Source organism: Lepidochelys kempii, chromosome 17, assembly GCF_965140265.1.
Source record: "Lepidochelys kempii isolate rLepKem1 chromosome 17, rLepKem1.hap2, whole genome shotgun sequence".
In the NCBI taxonomy this organism is placed as follows: domain Eukaryota; kingdom Metazoa; phylum Chordata; order Testudines; family Cheloniidae; genus Lepidochelys; species Lepidochelys kempii.
Genome location: NC_133272.1, coordinates 544,182 through 566,216, shown reverse-complemented (window position 1 = coordinate 566,216; position 22,035 = coordinate 544,182). Strand labels below are relative to the sequence as shown.

Here is a 22,035-nt window from a genome sequence, read left to right as displayed (position 1 = left end):
TAACAAGGATAATGTCACCTTAAAGCAGGGAAGACAGTCCAGAGTTGGGTACTCCTCAATGTCTCCAGTTCTGATATTGAAGCAGGCACCATGCCAGGGACAGCGCAGCCTGTTACCCGCCAAGACTCCTGCAAGTCACACACCAAGGAAAGTGTTGTCTAGTGAGTAGAACAGAACTTGTTGTCAGGACTCCTGGAGTCTATTCCCATCTTGGACTGTAATGTGATGCACCATGGGTAAGTTGTTCACTTCTGCAAACTGGGTTCAGGATTCTTGCCCACCTCATTAGGTGTTGTGAAGCAGCACTGTGTACCTCTTCACTATCCTTGAGAAGTACTGTATGGGTGAGATCATTTGGGGAATCCTGTGTACAACTTATGAATTCTGGTTGATATTATGGACTCTTCATGTATCTAGACTGAACTGCAAACTCCATTTGGAGTGCAAGGCTGATCTAGTTCCTCTGCTGTCTTTTTACCTCCAGCTTGGGCTGAAATTTCCAGAGGTGATGACCCAGGACTAACAATGGTGGGTTGTTAAACTGTTAGGCCTTCTATTCAAGTGGAGGCCCCCTAGGTCAGTGAGCTGACTACTGCCCAGAAGAACCAGTTTGCCTGGTGGGCTGGTAACAAGGCAACTGATCATCTGGTAGAGCAGAATTCAAGCTGATTGGAGGTCAGCTGACAAAGGGGAAAGTTATAAAAGGAAGGGCCTCTCACATTTCAGGGTGTTGAAAGCTACTGCTTGTGGGGTAGAGAGAGGGAGGGAGGGAGTGAGAGAGACTCTATGTTCTGGAGGAGAAGCCATGTGCAGGAGGGAATGGAAAGAGGAAAGACCCTGGACTTCTTAGGAGACTACCCAGTTCCCAAAGAATGCTTGCGAGTGGTGAGGAAACTGAGGCAGGATATGGCATGCTGGTGTTACTTTTTAGCTTAGTAAAGAGTGATTGTTTTCAAAAATCCCTGTGCACAAGGTATCTGTTTGAGTCCATTGGCACATGTCTCTAAAAGGGTAAGCTGTGAACCCAAGTGCCCACAAGGTGGGAGCTCTTGAAAAAAGGGGGTCCTGGGAGGCTAGGGTAGCCAGGCATGGGGTCCCACTTCCATGAAGGGGTATCACAGTCTGTGCCCAGGAAGCAACCCCAAGAGGCCAAACAGAGCCAGTGCTGCAGCCTATTCAGAAGAAGGGAGGCTTTAAAGCAGCGTTTCTCAAATGTGGCCACCAGGGGCTCTTTGTGCAGCCATGGCCTCCTGCATGGTGATGAGGGGGGCAAAGCAGTGGCCCCTCCCCCAGGGCTGCAAGCAGGGGTTGGGCCCTGTACCCCTCTGGAGCCACAAATGCTGGAGGAGCAGGCAGGCAGTGGGGCTTGGGCTTCAGATCTGAGGTGGTGGGCAACAGGCTTCAGCTATGTGGTGGCAGGCTCCATCCCCTGGCCACAGGCTTTGAGCCCTGACCCTGGCTCCAGACTCAGCCCCCCCCAACATGCAGCCTCGTCTGGCCCCGGGCTGTGGCTGTGTGGCAGCGGGCTCTGACCCCCAGCTGCAGGGTTTCAGACTTCAGCCATGGGGCCACACGATCCAGCCCGCAGCCATGCGGCAGTGACTGCCAGCCCCAAGCTCACCTCCCCCCCCAACAGACCTCTGCAGCCCCCAGCCCCCACTGCAGCCCCCAGCCCCAGTCCCTGGCTGCGGAACTGAAGGACTCTGGTCCCCGGTCTCACCCCCCCTCATCGCCCCCAATCCCCAGCTGCCTCTCTACCCACCTTCCCATCCAGGGCTTAATTTGTCCCTCAGCTTGCCAGGGCTGAGTAAGTCTGTTGTGAAAAGTTATATTTGTATGTTTGTTAATATCACTTTTCACTGCCTCCCTGCTAGCTGGCAAGTCTCTTGATGTGAAAAGTGATATTAACAAAATACTAATCACTTTTCACAGAAACAGACATACTACCTAGCAAGTCTTAAAAAAATAAGCAACCACAAAAAGCAAAAGAAACAACAACAGAAAGGGACAAGAACGTGCAAAACACATTATTTGTTTCCGTTCTGTTTAAAGAAAATGGTACATTATTTTTATTATCAAGTCTGCAAAAAACCCTACATAAATAAATTACATTGATTTGGACATATTTATTTGTTTTTCCTAAAGTTAATTGAGTATTTTAGGAAAAATTGTCAGAGTGGCCACCAGCAATAGTCGGTGGCTGCACTCTGAGGCCACCAAAAAATTTCTTGTGCGAACCCCTGCTGTAAAGCGCCCTGGTATGTGTGGGGAGGGAGCCAAACACAACAGTCTGGTGAGAGTCCAGCAGGGGGCGCTTGGCCAGAGCAGTGACTTGAGACAAGGCCAATGGCACCATGCTGAGGCAGCCCCCTGAAAAGCAGGTGAATCCTGGTTCATTTCCCACTGTGGAGCTGGGCTGTCCCTGACTTGGGGGTGACAGCATGGGCTTCCCTTGCCCTTTCGCACAGAGAGGAGAAGGCAGGTGCAGTGAGAAAGGGAATGAGAAGCTAGGCTGCTAGGCGGAAGCATTAGAAAAGCAGCAGCTCCTGGAGGGATGCTGCCCGTCCTCTGCACAGTGTCTCCTTTGACACCTTCGCCTCTACCTTGCGTTTGCCCATGGCCTGAGCTTTGCCTGGCAGCTGGAGATACCCGCCGGGTTTTACCTTTGCTGAGAGAGGCTCCTGCATGTGTGCACTTGCTCCCCACAGCACTGAACTCCATCTTACTCCTCGCCAGCAACACCTTGTGGCCTGCAACCTCCACTTCCCGCAGCCTGCAGGAGACAAGCACAAGCCGACATGGCGAGCCTGGACCCCTGGACGGTGGAGGCAATGCCTGGACGGTGGGGCAACCACAGGGAGCAGTGGGATCAGAATCAGCCCACCCGGGGGCAGCTGGAGGAGAAGGCTGCCATACCTGACTCCTCGCTTGTCCCACAAGAGCCTCCAATAACCACGGCAATGGGGCTGGTGTTTCTTTGGCTCCAGGCCCCCTACAGCCTCTCTCAGTGGGCTTTTGCGGAGCTGGCTTCTTCCTAACCTGCCTCCTCCTCCTTGGTTCACAGGAGTCCCAACCAAGCCACCTCTTAAATGAAGCCTTGTTGCTGAGGCGCAGAACAGGAACAGAAGCCCCCAGCACACCCACCTCTTTGGCCTGCTTTGCTGAGGCAGGACCCACTCTCCCCATGTGCTAATGCAGGGTGCCAGCAGGGGATGCAGGTGGGGCTGGGGGGTTTACTGGATGTCACACAGGTTGAGCTGAGTTCAGCTGGAGAGGGCCTGGGTCAGGTCTGTCAGCAAGTGCAGGTGATGGGAACTGGCCTTTCACGTTACCCCCAACCTGCCATGATCTGACACTCACTCGCCATCCTGGACCTCTGACTCCTGGCAGACCTGCTCCGTGACGCTGTCTTCAGTGTCCATGCTTGTGGGTGCCCGTCTCAGCGGCTGGCCGGCTGAAGACAGAGCATAGAGGAGTTAGGGATGGGGAATGGGGTGCTGCAGCAGAGCATTCTGGGAAGGCTGCTGCTCGGTTGTTTTGCTCTCGGAGTTGCTGACGGGACATCTGTGTTATGATCTCAGCACCATGTGACAATGCACCTCAGCATGAGGACACAGGCCCCAGAGTGACCTAGGCTGCCGGGCAGATTGCAGACCTGTCTCAGCCTGATGGTGCACCGTGGGAGTGTGACATCACAACTGCGGCCCCGGGCCCTTTGGGCTGGCAGCCAGGCCCTGTTCCCCTTCCACCCTCTGTTACACTTTCCCCCCCCCCAAAATGCACCAGAACCCCACAGAGGGGCTCCTAAAGCCAGTGCTCAGCAAATCACCCTGCTCACTGGCCCTGCCCCAAGGCATGGCCTCCTCTGGAAACAGAGGGGCCAGAACTGCAGGCATAGCCATTCTGTGCAGGAGTGACTTGGCTCGACAGCCCGGAGCAGGTAGGCTCCCCCAGCTCTGGGACCAGAGCAGGCAGGCCCCCAAGTCTGGAGCCCAGAAAGCTTCATGGCAGAGGCAGTTGGGATGAGAGCGTGGGTGAGAAAGGCCAGTGCCTCAGCCCTGGTGAGCAGGGCGGGGCTGGGGCCTCGCTCACAGCCTGAGGTAATGGTACCGATAGAGGAGAGGGTACCTGGGAACTGGGAGAAAGCCAGGCCTCTGTTTAATTCTGGTTCAATGACTCATTTTGTTTAGTTTCATGTTTTGTTTTTTTTACTTTTTAGAATACAATTGAAGCAAAATTCAAAACAAAAAGTCATTTTGAATAGGGGGAAAAAATTTCATTTTGAAAATGTAGAATCGAGACGTTTGGACTTTTGGGGGGCCAAAACAATTTGGCACAACTTGCAGAAATTTGTAAAATGTTTCAGTCAACCCAAATATGCATTTTTCAGTTAAAAAAAAGTTTTGGTCAGAATTTTTTGCCCAGCAGTACTTAGGAGCCTTGCCTGTTTAGTTTTGATGCTGTCTTGGTAATCCGTAAACTAGAGACAGAGAGCAGATAGCAGAGACCTGTGGAATTAAATCAATTTTTTTCCTCTGGTGAGTAGTCCCTGGAGCAGGCAGTGAAGCTGCTTCAAAGTGAGGTCTGTGGTTGGTGCATCAAGGGAGATGAAACATAAACAGAAGCAGATTGATTCACCACAAAAAGGTGCAACTAGTTCTTACAGGAACAACAATTTAACTCCTGAAACTTCTACCTCAAAAGCCTGGCCATGGAGCACCCACCCCACACGGATGTCATTATCATTTCCATTTACCCTGCAGAAAGGAATCATAAATACTCACATGAGCTCCGAAGTGTTTTTCCTCACCAGAATTAAGAAATTGAAACCTCCTGTATTGCACCTGGTGTGTGTCAAGAGAGACAAGTCTGTCCCTGTCTCCTGCAGCGAATGCACATCTGGATTGCTGCCCTCAACAAGTTACACAATATCTCTGTCAGTCACAAGAGGTCTGTATCCTGGCAACGAGGAGTTATGCTCCTCCCCCTTTGGGAAGGGGAGTGTGTCATTGGTTTAATGGATAATGAGGGGGAATGACTGAGCAAGAGTTCAAGTGCAATTTCTATAATTATTCTGCTTCTGTTGCTAATTAAATTCATTTACTTGAAGATGAAAAGGGCTGACTGAAGTACAAAGGCTTATCGGCTAGCTGTGCCGGGGTGTGGTATAAAATCTTGATATTTCATCATATGCAAAATAGTTCAGAAAACAAGACTGTGCAAATGCAATTTCTCTCCATCTCTTGGGGTCACATTAGCCTCTTTCTGAGCCTTTGCAAAGACCTAGCACGGTATACTGTATTACCTAGGACTTTGCTTGACAAGCTGTTGGTATCTGAGGTATTTGTATGGCACCTATAACCATGCAGTCCGATTTTCCAGAAGTGCTGAGCCTCTGCGAGCTCCCCTTGAATGCAGTGAGAGTCTCAGGTGTTCAGCACCTCTGACCAGCAAGCACTAGGTACCAAATGCTGCCTCTGACTGGATGAGACCCCTGGCTCCAGGTGACTGGTGTTCAATGAAGAGCTGAGGGAGAGTTTGGGCACCAACATACCACAGACCCCACCATGCCAGCTGCAGGCCAGGCTGTGTTCTCCTTTCACATTGGTGTAGCAGTTAGCCTCTGTGGAGGGGGAGTAGAAAACTATTTGGCTCAGAAAGAGAGGCAATGTGTCCCCAAGCCTTTAACTTTCAAAACCCAAAGTTTCCAGCGGAATGTTTCTGATAACCACTATTCAGATACTAGGCCCTACAGGGCCCACTTTCACCTACACCCAATCACATCCCTCGCCCACCAGTGTAGGGGCATTAGCAGGAAAAAGGGAAGAATGTCTGCTACATTGTGGCCTCCATCTGATCCTCTGCTGGCATCTGGAGGCTCTGGGCACCTGAGCATAGAGTCACAGGTCTGGAAAGGACCTTGAGAGGTTGTCTAGTGTAGTCCCCTGCACTCATGGCAGGACTAAGTATTATTTAGACCATCCCTGACAGGTCTTTGTCCAGCCTGCTCTTAAAAATTCCCAATGATGGAGATTCCACAACCTCCCTAGGCAATTTATTCCAGTGCTTAACCGCCCTGATAGGAAGGTTTTCCAAATGTCCAACCTAAACCGCCCTTGCTGCAATTTAAGCCTGTTTCTTCTTGTCCTGTCCTCAGAGGTTAACGGGAACAATTTTTCTCCCTCCTCCTTGTAACAACCTTTTATGTACTTTAAAACTGTTATCATGTCCCCCTCAGTCTTCTCTTTTCCAGACTGAACAAACCCAATTTTTTCAATCTTCCCTCATAGCTCATGTTTTCTAGACCTTTAATCATTTTTGTTGCTCTTCCCTGGACTTTCTCCAATTTGTCCACATCTTTCCTGAAATGTGGTGCCCAGAACTGGACACAATACTCCAGTTGAGGCCTAATCAGAGCAGAAGAATTGCTTCTCGTGTCTTGCTTACAACACTCCTGCTAATACATCTCAGAATGATGTTTGTTTTTTTGCAACAGCATTACACTGTTGACTCATATTTAGCTTGTGATCCACTATGACCCCCAGCTTCCTTTCTGCAGTACTCCTTCCTAGGCAGTCATTTCCCATTTTGTATGGATGCAACTGATTGTTCCTTCCTAAGTGAAGTACTTTGCATTCATCCTATTTACTTCACACCATTTCTCTAGTTTGTCCAGATCATTTTGAATTTTAATCCTATCCTCCAAAGCACTTGCAACCCCTCCCAGTTTGGCTTTGTCCACAAACTTTATAAGTGTACTCTCTATGTCATTCTCTAAATCATTGATGAGGATATTGAACACAACCGGACCCAGAACTGATCCCTGCGGGACCCCACTCATTATGCCCTTCCAGCATACCTTCACTCTGCTCTACTTTACACCAGGGACCAAACTAGCACCCACTTTAAAGTCATTTTTGGGCCTTCCCTACTTCTATCCTAAACTGAGCTCAGCTTGGCTGGACCAGAGGATCTGGCCCCATATTTTCCATTTGTGAACAATCACTAATTTTACCATGGAGAGAGCAAGTGCACAGTCATGTGCAAAACTTTAAGTACAAATTTCTTTTGGTCTCAAGAGTTCCAAGACAAATTCCACATCTGCTCTAATGATCCTGGTCCACAGACTATATAAGCCCAGGAGATGGATATAGGTGTGAGGTTATTCCTCACAGTGCCAACAAAAACAGCTTTGGGGCTCTTCCCTTTGGCTATGATCCCAGGTGTGAAGCAATTTTACTGCAGGATGTGTCCATTTAAGTATCAATGATTATTCTGCAGCAGTGACTTCCCACAAGGAAAAAGGCATGGGCCTTCCAGACCCAAAGCTATTATCAACCTCAGTAGAATTACTCATTTGATACAGTTTGAGTGTAGATAGACAATGTGGCATTCCAGTGAGGAAGACATCAGATCTGCTTGCTACCTCTCTTGGATACTGGGGAAGATGGAAGAGGAGTACTGGTTATGGTAAGGAAAGAAAAAGCGTCCTTAACTAGGTCAAGGAAGGATGGGAATTCTCCATATGGAAGCAACTTACTATTATTCCAACTCCAAGCACATGGACAGGGAGTGCACAAATCAGTAGATGCAGGGAAAAGTGCAGCCAGAACCTGAGGAGAAGGTTCTGGAGGAGACGGAAAAGGGGCTGTAACCTGGTGCACTCCAGGTAGATATGTGCCAGGGTCTTCAGTCCATACCTGGAACAGCACAACGTTTCCCTATCTAATCACATCTTCCCACATCTCTTTCCAGAAAAGGTGACTTACCCCCAAGTCTCACTTCAACATGTAACAGAGTTTAGCCAAACCTGGACGAATGCTTCCAGTGCCTCGTATTTCTATTAATATACTAAAAGAAGGCAGTAATATATGGAGGAAGCTGCTAGCCATGGAATGTTTCCCCTTTCCACAAGCACGAGTACGGAGATGTGACTCAGAATATACTAGGCTGCTACCCCAAGGCCTCTCTTCTAATCTACTTGTATACGTTGGTGTGGGTGTTAGAGCTGTCGTAAAGGCCAATGGAGCAGGCTGACAGATTAAATGAAAGTACTTCATTGTAACTGTACATAGCTAAAGAGCCCTTCAACATCAGATACTCTTGCTAGTTTCTCTTTCTTCCTAGCTCATAAAGCTCTTTGGGAATTGTGTCTAGGTGTTTGTAGACCACCTGCTACAATGGAATCCTGACTCTGACTGTGCCCCTGGCTGGTCCTCCCAATCCCTATGGTATTGCCAATCCTAAGTGTGAAAAAAAAAAAAGCCACGCCCCCAAACATCATAAGCTTGTTTTAAAACTTGTGAAGTTTAGTAAAATAAAAATGTTGGTTTTGTAAGTCATGTTTTCAATTTATTTCCCCATGCCTATGAGGGCTAGAACCACAGTGTCTGTATGGGAAAGTTTAAGTTCTCATTGACTCATTTGGCTGCAGGCAAGGGAGCTATAAGAAAAATACTAGGGAGTAGGAGGATCATAAGAAAGTGCTGAGTTGGCAACACTGCAAATGTCAATAAAATGTGCGTGTGTCTGTTAGAGCCCTTCTGCGCTCCCTGTGTCGAGGATGGGAGACTCCCTAAGCAACCCCCTGGGCCAGGCGCCTTGCACCACAGGCCCCGCTTCTGGTCGGTCCCTGGGCACAGCTGGTGGACAGGAGTGTCTCGGAGTGTGGGGGAGTCCAGGCCCTGCACCCCTCTTCCTGGGATCACTGAGACTCTCAGCCAGCCAGTAAAACAGAAGGTTTATTGGACAACAGGAACACAGTCCACAACAGAGCTTGTGGGTACCCCCAGGACCCCTCAGTCACGTCCTTCTGGGGGAGCAGGGAGCTTAGACCCCAGCCCTGGGTTCCCTGCGTTCCTCCACCCAGCCCCAAACTGCAAACTAACCCCCCCCAGCAGGCTCCCTCCTGCAGCCTCTGTCCACATTCCCGGGCAGAGGTGTCACCTCCCCCTCCCGGCTCAGGGGACAGGCTCTCGGCTCCCCCCTCCCTGCGGCGCCACAGCCAGTAAGAATGTCAGCATTGCCCCGGGGCTGGCGGCCAGGGGGACGCGGAGAGGCTACGCGCTGCGCTTCCCTTCCCGCCCCAGCGCCCGGGCCCCGGACCCCGGACCCCGCCACGGCTCGCGCTGCCCCGCGCTGCCCCGCCCCGCGGGCGCGGCCCGGGCACACCCTGGGGCGGGGCCTGCGTGGCGCGTGGAGGGGCGGGGCCGCTCCGGGCCAATGGGAGGCCGCGGGGCCGGGAGTTTGTTGGGTGGTTACAAGAAAGTTACACAAGGCTCGAAGCCGCCGCTGCCCGCGGCCGGGCGCGTCCCAGCGCGGGGAAGGAGACGTAGCCGCAGCCGCGGCGGGGAGCCCGGGCCCGCACTAGCCTCGCCGGCTCGGGCGAGCCCGGCTGCTGCCCCCATGGGGCCGAGCCCGGGGCTCCTGCTCATCGGCGGCTCCTTCGCGGCGTTCCGGCTGCTGAACCGCGGGCTGGAGCGGCTGGTGCCCCCGCCGCGCCCCGCGCTCCGCAACCGCTGGAAGTGGCGAAACATCTGGACCTCGTTCGCGCACAGCCTGCTGAGCGGCGCCGGGGCGCTGCTGGGGTGAGGGCCCGCGGGGCCGGGGCGCCGCTGGGGTGAGGGCCCCGCTGGGGGGGGGCCGGGGGGCCCGCTGGGGTGAGGGCCCCGCTGGGGGGGGGCCGGGGGGCCCGCCGGGGTGAGGGCCCCGCTGGGGGGGGGCCGGGGGGCCCGCCGGGGGGAGGGCCCCGCTGGGGGGGGGCCGGGGGGCCCGCCGGGGGGAGGGCCCCGCCGGGGGGCCCGCCGGGGGGAGGGCCCCGCTGGGGGGGGGCCGGGGGGCCCGCCGGGGGGAGGGCCCCGCCGGGGGGCCCGCCGGGGGGAGGGCCCCGCTGGGGGGGGGCCGGGGGCCCCGCCGGGGGGAGGGCCCCGCTGGGGGGGGGGCCCGCCGGGGGGGGGGCCCCGCTGGGGGGGGGCTCGGCTCTTACCCTGCGCTCTCTTCCCCGGCAGGTTCTATCTCCACCCCCAGATGGCGGAGGACCTGATCGGAACTCACTCCCCCGCCGCGCACTGCGTGGTCTCGGTGTCCATAGGTGAGCGAGTCCCCGCAGCATCCCGCACCTGGCCTGGCTCTGGGCTAGGCTAGGGCAGCGTGTGGCAGCCCCACTCCCCCTCTGCGGTGGGTTTTGGGGGCTCTCCTTTCTACCGGCTGGGGCAATGCCCTGGCCCAGGGAGACTTTCCGGGCTTCCTGGTGCGGCGTGGGGAGTGCTGGGACCACTGTGGAGGGCGCCTGGGCTGGAGCAAGGCAAGTCTCGCCGGCTGGAGGGGAATCTGAAGACCGTTTCTGGGGGAGGGGGCTGGCCGAGTGGCCCCACAGCAAAACAGGGGTCCTGGGTACCAACCTGAAAGCTGATTCCAAGCGAGTCCCCACCCTGCGCTGGAACCTGGCCCCAGAGCCAGTTGTGTCCAGGCTGCTGCAGGAACTGGGAGTCTTGGGGAAGGCCAGCCCTGGCTGCAAGTTTGTGTACAGGCTTTAATTGTCTGGATAGATCTTTGTTCCTTGGAGGGCAAAATCCCTTGGACTGGCCCAAAGCAATTCTTGCTGGGGTGTGCAGGCAGGAGCTGCGAACAGAGCATGTCTCTTTACAGTCCTTTGTTTTCCACTGTAAGAAGTTGTGATTGTTTGGCCTGAAAGTTCCTCCTTTGTCCTCAGGTCCAGTGTTTTCTGACTTGTAACTGATCTGGTTTTCTTTTCACTGGTGAGATCCCAACAGCCCCTGAATCTCTGAGAACAAAAAAGTAAACGCGGACTTGCCTTGTACTGGGCCACCCTGATCTGGTGATGTCTCTTTCTTGCTCTAGGCATATGATCGTCCTAAGCCAACAATTGCCCCATTCTCAGCGGGGACAGTGTGTTCCTTCTGCTGATCCATCCCTGTTCCCTCCCCCATGTGGTTAGGGAGCAGCAGCACTGCTCCCTATTCCGTGCTTTGCCTGTGGAACGGATGCTAACTGCAAGACCCAGAACATTTGTCTGAATAGCTACTACCAAAGCATTGCACCTTAAAGAACTAGAGACGAAAGTTACTGATTCCAGATGGGGTAGAGACCCTAGGCAAGAAGCCTCAATCCTGATTGCTGCCCTTCTTTATATGAGGGTAGTGACCAGGTGTGGGGAGGAGTTCAGCAGTCCCATCAGCTGTGGGCTTTCATCGAGGAAAGGGATGCCTGTAGTCAATGTGGGGAGAGAGTGGGAGGGCAGCTTTAATGCCCTCCTAGGTTGTAAGGTCACACCAGGGCTGTTGCTGTCTGTGTTTTCAGACTGTGGGGAGCTGGGGCAGCTTTGAACTGATGTTGCATGCTCTGTGTGTGTATGGCGAAAGGGGCACTGAGCACAGAACTTGTTTCTGATCCTGGACTTTTGGACTCTCTCTTTGGCCTTGGAGTCACTTCGCCTCTCGGTCGTTTCTTCATCCACAAAGGAAGCTAACACAGACCTTGTGCGAGGGTGGAGAAAATTGAGGTTGCAGCTTGCTCAGTATTTCTGTGTCTGATGTTTTTGGAGTGGGTGAAGTGTCAAAGTGCCCTTGACTTCCAGGCCGAGGTTCCTGGGCTGCAAGCTTGGTGGCAAGGCCTGCAGGGTCTTAGTGTGTTGGGGCTCTACACTCAGATTCCACTCACACTTTCTAATGGGAGGTGGTCCTTGAAGTCAAACGCGGACCCAGCAGACTTTCAAGTGGCTTACGGGTCCCCCGTCTTCTCCTGCTACGTTAACCCTGCATTTTGTAGTAACAAACTCTTTTGCTGGGTGGGGAGGGATTGTGTATTAGGGTGTCTAGTTCTCCTCTGCCTACCCCCAAAGGTTGGCCATTCCAGATGGGCAGAATTACTTGTATGAAAAGTTATTCATTGGGACACTCCTCCCCAAAAACACCCAGGCTGGGATGGGACCCTGGGGTCTCCTCTCCCCAGCCCTTCCAGGAGGTACTACTGAAACTGACCATACTCCTTCAAGAGTGTGTGTCATATACTTCTGTTTGTTCATAAACGCTTGAGGATAGGGAGGGACTGTGACAGCCAGGCAATGGAAGCTATGGCCCAGGAAATAGAGAAGGATGCTAGGTGCAGCTGCTGGGTCTGGGATTTGTGTGGGGAGGAGGGTGAGGCCAATGGTTTTCCCAGGAACAATCCTGGCAGAGTGCAGACTAAGGCTAGGAAAGCCATTAAACATACGTGAACACGTCTAGTCCAGTTTTAAGAAACTAGCAGAGGTGTGTTAGGGAGCGATCATGCATTTCAAGGGAGATGAACGGGATGATCAAGTAGGTCTCTTCCTTTCCAACATCTTTGAATCATGGGAGGTACCTGAAATGCAAAATAAGTTTTTCATTATCCTGGGGTCTGTGGTCCCAGCACTCCTGAAGGTAGCACAGAGCTCACGCAGGGCCCCAGAGCTCCTCAAGTGCAGAGCTTTTTGGCTCTAGTGTGGGTTTTTATACCATGCTCATCACCATGATATCTCAGCACTTAGGCCTTCTAGGACTCCTACGCTGAGCTCACACCCAGTTCTCTCCTCTGGAGTGGTAAGTGGCACTGAGTTGCTGTGGCGATTCCTGCTGATGGGAACTCTCTTCTTTCGCAGGATATTTTCTCCAAGATTTTGTGGATATGTTGTGTAATCAGAAGCTTCACCAGTCCTGGGAGCTGCTTTTCCATCACTCGGTGGTGAGTTTCCACTTGTCACTATGGGAAGGAGTTCAGGATGCAAGGCCTTACTATTCTGAAGACAAGTCAGTCAGTTGGCTGGCAGGGACTGGACATCTGACCACTTCACTGAGGCAGAGCCTGATCACCACTGGCCTCTTGTGAACAGTCCTCGAGGCCTGGAGGGAGCTGTGTTCAGCTTCTGCTGGAATACTTTAGTTTAGTTCTATCTGGTGCAAAATGTCTGCATTTGGTTTCACTACTTCTGAAACTAGGCGTGACGCTCCTGGATCCTTGTGGCTGGAGATGATCAGGGTAATTACAATTGCTGTCTCCTGGGCTAGGGCTTTTCCTCACTCTGAGTTAACAGCTAATGGCAGCCATGAGGAACAGGATGGGGGAGGAGGGGTGCCCCCATTAGTTTCTAAAATATGTACCCCTGAATTCCCTCTCCACCTCTGCATGGGGGGAAGTGAGAGAATATGCAGCGCCCGCTCACACATTCTGCTGAGTTGGGCAAGGTAGAAGGGGGGCATATAAACTTGAGAGGGCTGAGAGAGAGAGACAGTAGTGAGACAGAGGAAATAGTGAGATGAAGTGAGGAGAAAAAGGGATGTGCCAGTCTCAATCCTCCAGCTATTAACTATCAAAGAGCCAATAAGCGGGGTGGAGAATGTGCCCCTCAGGTCCTTAATCAGCAGAGAGGAGAATGTCCAAGGGAAAAGGGGACAGCGAAAGTCAACTGCCAGTATGAAGTGTTCCCTTGAAAGAGAGGAGAAGGGGCAGAGAGGAGTGGAGGGAAGGCGGAAGGCAAGAGAAGGAAGAACAAAAGTGAGGGAGACAATTGACAGTAATTTTTTCTTACCATGAGTCCCTCCTGGTACTAAAGCTGATGATGCTAATTTTGATGTGCGCATGAGCCTGTGTCATCTGTGCGCATTCTGCATCACTCTCACCCAAGTCCCACTCTCTCTGGTAAAACTGGGGGTGCTCTAGTGCCAGGGGAGCAGCCCCTTCTGCTCACAGAAGGAGCCGAGGGTGATGCCATGGGGCGGAGCAAGTAGAAGGCTGGAAGCCTGTTCTCATTGCAGACTCCCAGGCTGAGGCTGTTTCATAACTAATAAATCCAGTGTTACGCAAACAGTGACCCGAGCTTTCTGCTAGGATGGGAGGCAGCCCATCCCATCTCATATCTGCTTCACACAACTTGAATTTCTGCCAAGAGAGGTCATTGCACCAGTTCCCTCCGCATACCTTTCCTGGAATCTCACTTCTTAACCTCTGAGTGAGTTCAGGTTCCCAGTGTGGGGGACTCTGCTCTTTCCATTCAGTGCACTGATCTCCCTAGGCACGGGCGACTTAGTAAAGGGGCTTGGGGTCTCTGTAAGCTGACAGACTCCAGGATGTGAACTGCAGAACAAAATCCAAACAACTTGCTTGCTCCTCATCAGCTGTCCCCCAATATCTCACCCCTACCAGTCCCTTCCTACACTGGCTATGGGCTCAGGCTGTGCCCAGAACACACAGGAGCCAATAAAACCTGCACTCGGGGCTTAAATTCAGCTGGAGCTGTCCAGAGTGGAGCTCTGGTAAATATTTTCAAACCGTGACTCCAGCTTGATGCTGTTGTGGTTCTCAACTGGGGGGTCTGTGGCCCTTTGGGGGGGGCACAAGTCAGTTTCAGGGGGGTTGTGGGGCTTCGGGGCACCCTCTGTGGAGCTGAACCCCTTAGCCCCATGGTGCCCCCTGTGGAGAATGGGGGGAGCGGGGGCATGGTGGACTCTGGGAAATACTCTGAGAATTTAAGCCCTGTCTGCACTTCTTACCCAGCAGTAGGGGAGAGAAAACAGAGGTAAATGCAGAGGGCAGTGGGGAGCTCCAGTGAGGGTGAACCAGAGCCTGGGCAGTAACTGTACCATGGTGCCTGCCTGGCTGTTTGGGGCCTCAGTCCCTGTTGACTGTAGTGGGAGGGTGCTGAGGAATGGACTGAATAACAGCTCATGAACATTTTTCATTTCCCTCTATGGGTGCAGGGTAGAAGCAGGAGTATCTGGTAGGGGGCAAGGTGTGGCAGGCAGATGTGAGAAAGGTCCTGTGCTGGAATCTATGGGAGGAGCTTGGGGGCGCTCCAGAGGGTGAGGGTGATTTGGTGCAGTGGTTAGACCTACTCCTCTCACAGGCTCCAGCATGGGCCCTGTCTGCTGTGTCATCTGGGCTTGCTGCTGGATGGGTCAAAAGGTCATTGCAATAATACATCTAATTCAGGCCAAGCCAGGGAGCTTAACCAGCAGGGAGCAAATAATCTCATTAAAGAGCCCGTGCAGAGGGCAGCATTGATGGAATAAATGACAGGTAGGGGTCCTAACTCTTTCTCTCAGGCACACAGAGCTCTCTTCCCCATGACCTCTGGAGGGAGCAGGGAGCATGAAACCCTTCCTACTTCTCCACCCTTGCAGCTTCTCATCCCAGTCCCCTGGGGAAGAGTGCAGTGCTCAGTCTTGCCCTTTCTATTGGGCATCTCTCACTGTGTGTGACTTGTGCCTGGCATTTCCTTCCTTGAGTGGCTGTAACTTTTCAGTGAGGGGGCTGCAGGGCTGTCCGGAGTGCACAAAAGTTCCTTAATCCCTTGAGAGAGTGAGTCGGTCGTTGGGGGGAACTCCCTGAGCTCCTCTGTGTGCTGTTTAGTTTGATCACTAACTGTTACCCTAGGCTATGAATTTTCTCTTCTCATCTTGCTGCTCAGCTGTTTTTCCTGTTTGCTGAGTGCTAGGAAATTCCTGTTTGGAGTGGGGCCAACTTTCCCTACTTGGGGCCCAAATGACATTCCTCAGGCCACAAATGCAGGGCTAGGTCTCTGGCTGCAATAGCTGCTCCTGGTGTTCCTTTCTTGTCTTACGTATTGAGGGCCTAGCACCTCAGTTTGCCCTTCCTCATTCATTTGTTCAGCTTACATCAGAAGAGGTTGTCTGGCGCTGTACAAAGGGATGGGATGATACCAGCAGGCTATTGACTTGATGGAAAAGTAATGGGGATCAGGGTCCTGCAGGGTTTACAGCACGAGAACAGAGCTTCTAAGCCCTGCAGGGAGGACTGTCATAGGGTCCCTTATTCAGGGGCAGTTGGTATTTTGGGTCCCTGGATGTCTCTATTTTAAAAACAAGAAACTTTCCAGGAGTCCAGGGGCTAGTTAGACCCTTGACAAATCTTGGATTTTAAGAGTTTACAAAAGTAAAATTTTGCTGCTGTTTCAGTCTTTTGCACTGATTTATACAAAGGATGAGGACTCACCAAACTGCTGCTGTTCCACTGCTTAGCAGTGGGTAACTTTGTACATGTTTTGGCCTTTCTGACAATGATTTGGGGCCCCTGGAAGACAGTTGGGAAAGGCAAATGACCCCTTTGCCCCCGGAAGCACCGGGCCTGCCAGCAGGCACGAAAGACTTTGGGGGGTGTAGTCCTGCATGGCAGCCACTGCGTCTTTCGTCCGCATCAGTGCCTCTTTGTTGACTGTGGTGGACGAGAACTAGTTTCTGACAGGTAACTTCACCGTTTCCCTGCCCTGGGGCAGGTGATCAGACGGTTGGCTAACCCCTTTTTCTCTCTCATATTCAGGTGATTATCTGCTTTAGCGTGGCAGTGGTGGTTCATCAGTATATTGGATTCGCTCTTGTGGCTTTGCTTGTAGAGATTAACTCCATCTTCCTGCATCTGCGACAGATCCTTCTAATGGCCAACCTGCTGCACACCACCTGTTACCGCCTCAACAGTATCATAAATCTGGGCACCTACGTAGTGTTTCGCATCACCACGCTGGCCTGGATGACACGCTGGCTGGTCCTAAACCGTGAAAACATACCACTGGCAACATATACTGTGGGCACAGTGGGCATGGCCATCATGACACCCATGAACATCATCCTCTTCTACCGCTTATTGCGCAGTGACTTTCTTAAGTCCAGCCGGGAGGCATGGCGGGAGAAGGAGAAATAGTCCTGTCCCCAACCCCCAGCAGGCTGTCCAGGAAATCAGCAGCCCAGGGGACAGAGGAGGGACTGCAGCCAATGGAGAGTAAGCACTGATGTGGACAGGAGCGTGTCACTATCTTGTTTGAAGGAATGGAGGACAATTACAGTCCTTTCTAGATGAGATTCTTGGGCTTTCCTGGGGTCGCAGTTACTTTAGAACACCACCTGACAGTTGTGGGGAGACCGAGTGGACACTGCAGGGAAGGAAGGCCTTTCCAGGCCAGAATTCAGGGCTTTGTTTTCCCCCTGCACCCTCTGATGGGATGATTGGTTGACAGGTGGCTGCTTGAGGGAGCTCTGAAGAGGATCCTGCAGCAGCATGGGGCAGTGGCCTAGATGAGAAGAGAGAGGAGGGGGTTGTCCTTCCTATAGTAGTGATGTGTGAACTTTCAAAAAGCTATGAGGATTTTCTAGCTCCTTGTCTCTGCGCACTGGGTTGGAAATCCTATGGGCTCTCTAGGTACCTGCATGGTCTGTCACCATAATTCATAAGAGTTAAAAGTATCAGAACAATTTCTCCCAAGCCCCACGCTGTTTGTGAAATCTCAGAGGGAGGGCTAAGCTGAACGGCTACAGTTTGCATTTGGCTCTTAACCTGTGAGGCCTGTGGTCTCATCTCTTGCAGGCCTGAGGGGCACCTTCCAATTCCTGCCCTTGTGATAGTTCTCTTCTGCACTTATGAGCCTCTTAGGGGCTGACACGTTAATTGTCCCAGAGGAACATAGCTGTGATGGGAGGTCATGGTAATGGAGTGAGATGAACTCTTGGGTAGGTTCAGTCAATCCATGGGGGGGAGGGGGGAGTTGAATATCAGGACAGAAAGCTTTAATTGGATGCTTTTTGGAAGAGAGCTAGTGCAGAGCAAAGGGGTGAGGTTGAGGGAGCTCTATCAGAATTTTCAGTTTCGTTCCTAGATGTAATAAGTTGCAGTAATTAAGTCTTGAATCACTGTGTCTGTGTCTAAGAGGATGGTGTGGAATCTTCTGACCAGCTGCAGAGAGGAAGTGGATGTCTTGCAGATGTGGCTCTTGGGCATCTAAAAGGAGTAAAGAGTCCAGCAGGCTCTGGAGGTTGTGAACCCAATTAACAATCTGTGGACAGACTTCTGTGCCATTCTGTGCTCCTGTCTTGGAGCAGCCTTTGCCATGAGGACAAACAGGAGGAAAGTGGGCAAAAGAAGTGACTTGGACTTCTTGAACCTCAGAGAAAAGTTGGTGTGTGGGTAGGGGGGTGGTGGTGGTGGTATGAAGTTGTCATGGACTCCTCCCAGCCCTAGCATCCTGCCCCATGTGCTCCTGCCACCCTTGCTTTGAGTGACTTTGAGTTGTGGGGGAGGGGAGGGAGGTGGAGTCTGGCAGGACTTTAAAGTTTTTCCTGTTTAAGTTTTTCAACCCTTTTTACATCCATCCTTGTTCATCAGACTCTCAGGTGACACAGCAGCCCTCTGGTCAGCCTCTCAGATCCTGGTAAAATCTTTACAGGGCTAGATGTCCCCTGGGGCAGAACTCCACTCCCCCTGGGTCCCATGTGTGGCAGTGGTTTTTGATCTCAGTGTAGTTTTCTGACCAAACCCCTTCTCTAGATGAGCCCTCTGTATAGAAGGGAGAGCCCAGGCTCACGTGTACCAGCTTTGAGAAATCTGTTAGGTCCAGCAGCAGTCCTGAATTGAAGGGCTCACAACCATTCTCCTTTCACTTGAAATCCCTTGTTTGGTTTTGACAGTGCAGGGGGACAGTCTGAAACAACTGGCTATGAAATGCTGAGACTGAGACCCCCGTCTTCTAGGAAGGCGTGTGGAATTTCAGCAAGTTAAAAGGCAGAAAAATCTGAGGAATCCAGGTATGTTCCCCTCCATGGTGGGGAGAAAACAAACTCTGTGTGGGGGCAACCATCAGTTGGGAACTAAGTGTGGCCAGACCTGCATTGGTTTCCATTTGTTCTGCAGGCTGGGAAGTGCAACAAAGCCTGCAGGTGCAGGCAAGAATCTCGAGTTTAGGGTTTTGGTTTGTCACCAGTAGGAAAACTGCTCAGCAGATAATCTCACCCCACTGGGCATGTGAGCCTGTGACTCTTGGTGTCCCCATAGAAGTCATGATGTGATGAAGTGCCACCACCTATGATGTGATGTAAGCGCCACTTACAGCACCCATGGCGGAGATGGCGGCCAGCCCTTTCTCCTTGGATTCGCCCTGTCTGTGTCCAGTTCTGTGTAGCAAGTGAACTCTGCTCTAGCTGCTGAATGATTTATTTGAATTACCATAGGACCTAGGAGCCCCAGTTGTGGAGCAAGACCCCACCGCGCCTGGTGCTGTACAAACACAGAACAAAAAGATGGTGCTTGCCCCAAAAAGGTTCCAATCTAAATACCAATAAAGTCTGAGTTAGCGTTTGCCAGCGTGTGCTCAGACGCAGAGCCAGAGGTTTAGATGGGCCTACATCCTGGATTGAGTTCTGTTCTAAACTGTATTTTGTTGCCCTTCAGGGCAGCATGCTGCCTCTTCTCTCCTCCAGTCTGACTTCCCCACTTCACTGCACTGCAACTCCTCTCCCAAGTCCTTCGTGACACCTCCTCAGGCCAGTGGCCTGACACACATGATCGTTCCTTCCTGGGTGCCTGCAGGTCAGTGCTCCTCTGAGTGATCCTTCATCATGTCCTCCCCTTCCCCTCTGGCAGAGCTGCTCAGAGGTTTTTGCTTGGCCCCATAACCTGGATTCCTGTATTTCCCAACTGTAATCACTCCAAAGACTGCCAGCAGTGGCAACTGAGAATCATTTACTATCCTGCTGTTCCAGCCACATCTTCCTTCGGTACGGCTTCCTTTCTTCTACATGTAGCTCAAACTTCATCACAACTCATCTCCTGCCTACCTATCTTCTCTCCTTCCTCCCCCCCCATGCTCTGTTTTGACTAAAAGCCTTTCCTAACCACTCCCGTTCTCTCCATCCTGTTCCTCAACCATGGGTTGAATTGGGCCAGTTCATCAAGCTGGTATGTTGTTTTTGAATGTGAACTGAATGCAGCAATGTCCAAGTCTTCAGACAGCCTGGAACAGCATGTCAGAGAAGTGTGAAGTGCCCTCTTTTTTCAGTGCTATTTTAGCTCTAAAACTGACCAATAATTTAAATACCAAAACTTAACTGTTTAATTGCAGATCAGCACATGTAAGAAAGGAGGAGGAATATCCTAGTGTGAAGATCTGTACAATCTGCTGTGAGTGATAACTTATCTTGGTTTCACATATGAGGGAGCTTGGGATGTGCCTAGAGCTGAGGAGACTGCAACCCCTTGTTTTTTGTATTTAATCCCTGGAGCCACCAAGCTGTAAGGCAGTACTGAGCCCAGCAGAGCATGCATAATCACTTTGAATGTCTGTGCAATCTGGGAGTGATCTCAGTTTGGTCCCCAAGTGGGTGATACTTGGAAGAGTTTCACTATTTCCTTCCCCAATTCAGCCCTTGCTCCTGACTCTGCCTTCCATACTATCTCACATGCCTGCCTTCAATCCTTACAATCCTGTTCTGTGATGTATTCTACCTACTGTGGCAAATTGCCAGCACTACTATGATGGGTCTCATGCTTTCTCTTCTTGGGGGGGGATTCAGGGCACCATTTCTTGCCCCTGAACTGGGGTATTAACTGCCCCACTACTCTCCTAGTGGAGAGGGAGGGACCCAGGTCTGCCCTCTACTCCAGGTCCCAGCCCAGGGACCCTAGGGATAGCAGTAAACCACTTGAACTAGTGGTTCCTTCCCCTGGGCTACTTCCCTCTCCTGCTCTTCAGTTTACGGGCTTCCTGCCCTCTCTCTGCACAAACCAGGTGTCCCTTTACCTAGGGTGGTCTTGGTCATCTTAATGCACCGCAGCACTTCTCCAAACTCTCCTCTGCTTCCCTCCAAACTGCTCTTTGCTCCAATGTCAATCCACTCTGCTTCAACTCCTCCCCTTGTCTGATTGAAGCAGGGGGTTTTTATCAGGTGACTGGCTTCAGGTGCTCTAATTGGCGTCAGGTGCTTTAATTAATCTATAGCAAACTTTCTTCCCTCTACAAGGAAGAAGGCTCCTTTCTGACACTCTCCTGCTGCCCTCTGGCCATGCTGTATCACACTACCTATTAGTCTTTCTATAGTAATTTGTTTTCTATTCTCCCAATCTCTGGAGAATGTAATTTTGTTGAGTCAGATTCTTGTTTGTTACCTCCCTTTAATCATGTGGCATTGTTTACTCACAGCATTCTATGCTCTGGCTAGATCCCTGTATAGACTAAAGGGATCTCAACATCTTCCCTGGCAGAGCACCCAGGATTTATCTAGGGTACCTCAAATGTAGGGACACTGAAATCAGGAAGTCTCTGTAGAGGGCTTGGGACCCTCTGTTGGACACTGGGGAAACCAAAGATACTGTGATATTCTGAGAGATTCATCTAATAAGTGTGTGCAGATCATCTACAATGGGAATGCTAAGGAGTGGGTGATATGATGGATTTTCAGTTTGGTATGTGGCCAGTTGCTACCTACAAGCAGACTCTGATGCTATTTGGTCCTGCTCCAAGTTGACAGTCCTGGGATGAAGAGCTACAGGGATGGGGACTCCTGGTCCCAGTGAGAAGGATAACAGTGCATTGGGACCTGTAAGAACCAGGACTGGGATCTCTGCCATGAACCCATCTTTGTGACGATTGCCAGCTCTAGAGGGAGAGCAGGGGCCAAACTTGCTTTCGCTGCCTCATACCTTCTGATTCATTCAGAAACACTGACTTCACACCTGCTTCCAAGGTTCCTCTGTTGTACTGTGTTAAGGACTAAGGTCCTGATCTGGTGAGATGCTGAATGACCTGAATTCCCGATATGACGAAGCAGGAACATTCTTAATGTTTTCTCTGAATACTGTGTGGGTGCCTCAGTTTCCCCCATGCAGTTCTTAAGTATCTAGGTGGTGGAATAAGGGCGTGTGATTGTTCCAGAGCTGTAGAGGGGCTGCACAGAGAATGGCCGACACCCTATCTCCTGGCAACTGATGGCCTGGGCCCCTCTCCTCTGCAAAGGTGCCAACTGAAGGTGTTGGAGAACAAAGAGATCAGGTGACCTCCTGGCCTGGGGAAGAGACAAAGGCTGGAAGAGGAGCTGGTGGGAGACTGTTGGAGAGGGTTTCAGTTTTGGAGCTGGCTGGGGAAATGGAGGGAGGGCCAAATTGGCCTCTGGCCTCCCTGCTCCCGAAGATGGACCTGACTGAGGGGTCTTGGTCTCTGTACCTACAAACTCTGTTTTAGACCATGTTCCTGTCGTCTAATAAACCTTCTGTTTTACTGGC

General features: G+C 51.8%; 2 protein-coding genes across 8 annotated transcripts in view; one reads left to right on the top strand and one right to left on the bottom strand.

The window, feature by feature from the left end:
- The window catches only part of LOC140899867 (apoptosis-inducing factor 3-like), a 19,064-nt gene extending 8,263 nt beyond the window's left edge, over positions 1-10,801 (bottom strand). For 4 of the 7 annotated variants that reach the window (XM_073316054.1, XM_073316056.1, XM_073316060.1 and 1 more), the window contains exons 1-4: positions 10,401-10,801; positions 3,361-3,454; positions 2,664-2,773; positions 19-128 (exon numbers count right to left, since the gene is read on the bottom strand). In XM_073316054.1, coding sequence (XP_073172155.1) covers positions 19-128; positions 2,664-2,773; positions 3,361-3,454; positions 10,401-10,635 — 549 coding nt within the window. In that variant the 5' untranslated portion in view covers positions 10,636-10,801. Of the gene's footprint in view, positions 1-18; positions 129-2,663; positions 3,187-3,360; positions 3,563-4,784; positions 4,920-10,400 lie in introns of those variants that run through there. The other 3 variants (XM_073316058.1, XM_073316059.1, XM_073316053.1) reach the window with 3 other exon arrangements.
- TLCD2 (TLC domain containing 2) lies at positions 9,264-22,035 on the top strand. Its single transcript, XM_073316061.1, has 4 exons — positions 9,264-9,587; positions 10,008-10,090; positions 12,641-12,723; positions 16,315-22,035. Exons 1-4 carry the CDS (start codon positions 9,406-9,408, stop codon positions 16,690-16,692), a joined length of 726 nt encoding a protein of 241 aa, XP_073172162.1. The 5' UTR covers positions 9,264-9,405; the 3' UTR covers positions 16,693-22,035.

Excerpts from the sequence above, each read along its gene's own strand:
- TLCD2 (XM_073316061.1), top strand. The coding sequence starts at position 9,406 with ATGGGGCCGAGCCCGGGGCTCCTGCTCATCGGCGGCTCCTTCGCGGCG. Across the intron at positions 10,091-12,640 it reads CGTGGTCTCGGTGTCCATAG|GATATTTTCTCCAAGATTTT; the intron begins GTGAGCGAGTCC and ends CTTCTTTCGCAG. Across the intron at positions 12,724-16,314 it reads TGCTTTTCCATCACTCGGTG|GTGATTATCTGCTTTAGCGT; the intron begins GTGAGTTTCCAC and ends TCTCATATTCAG.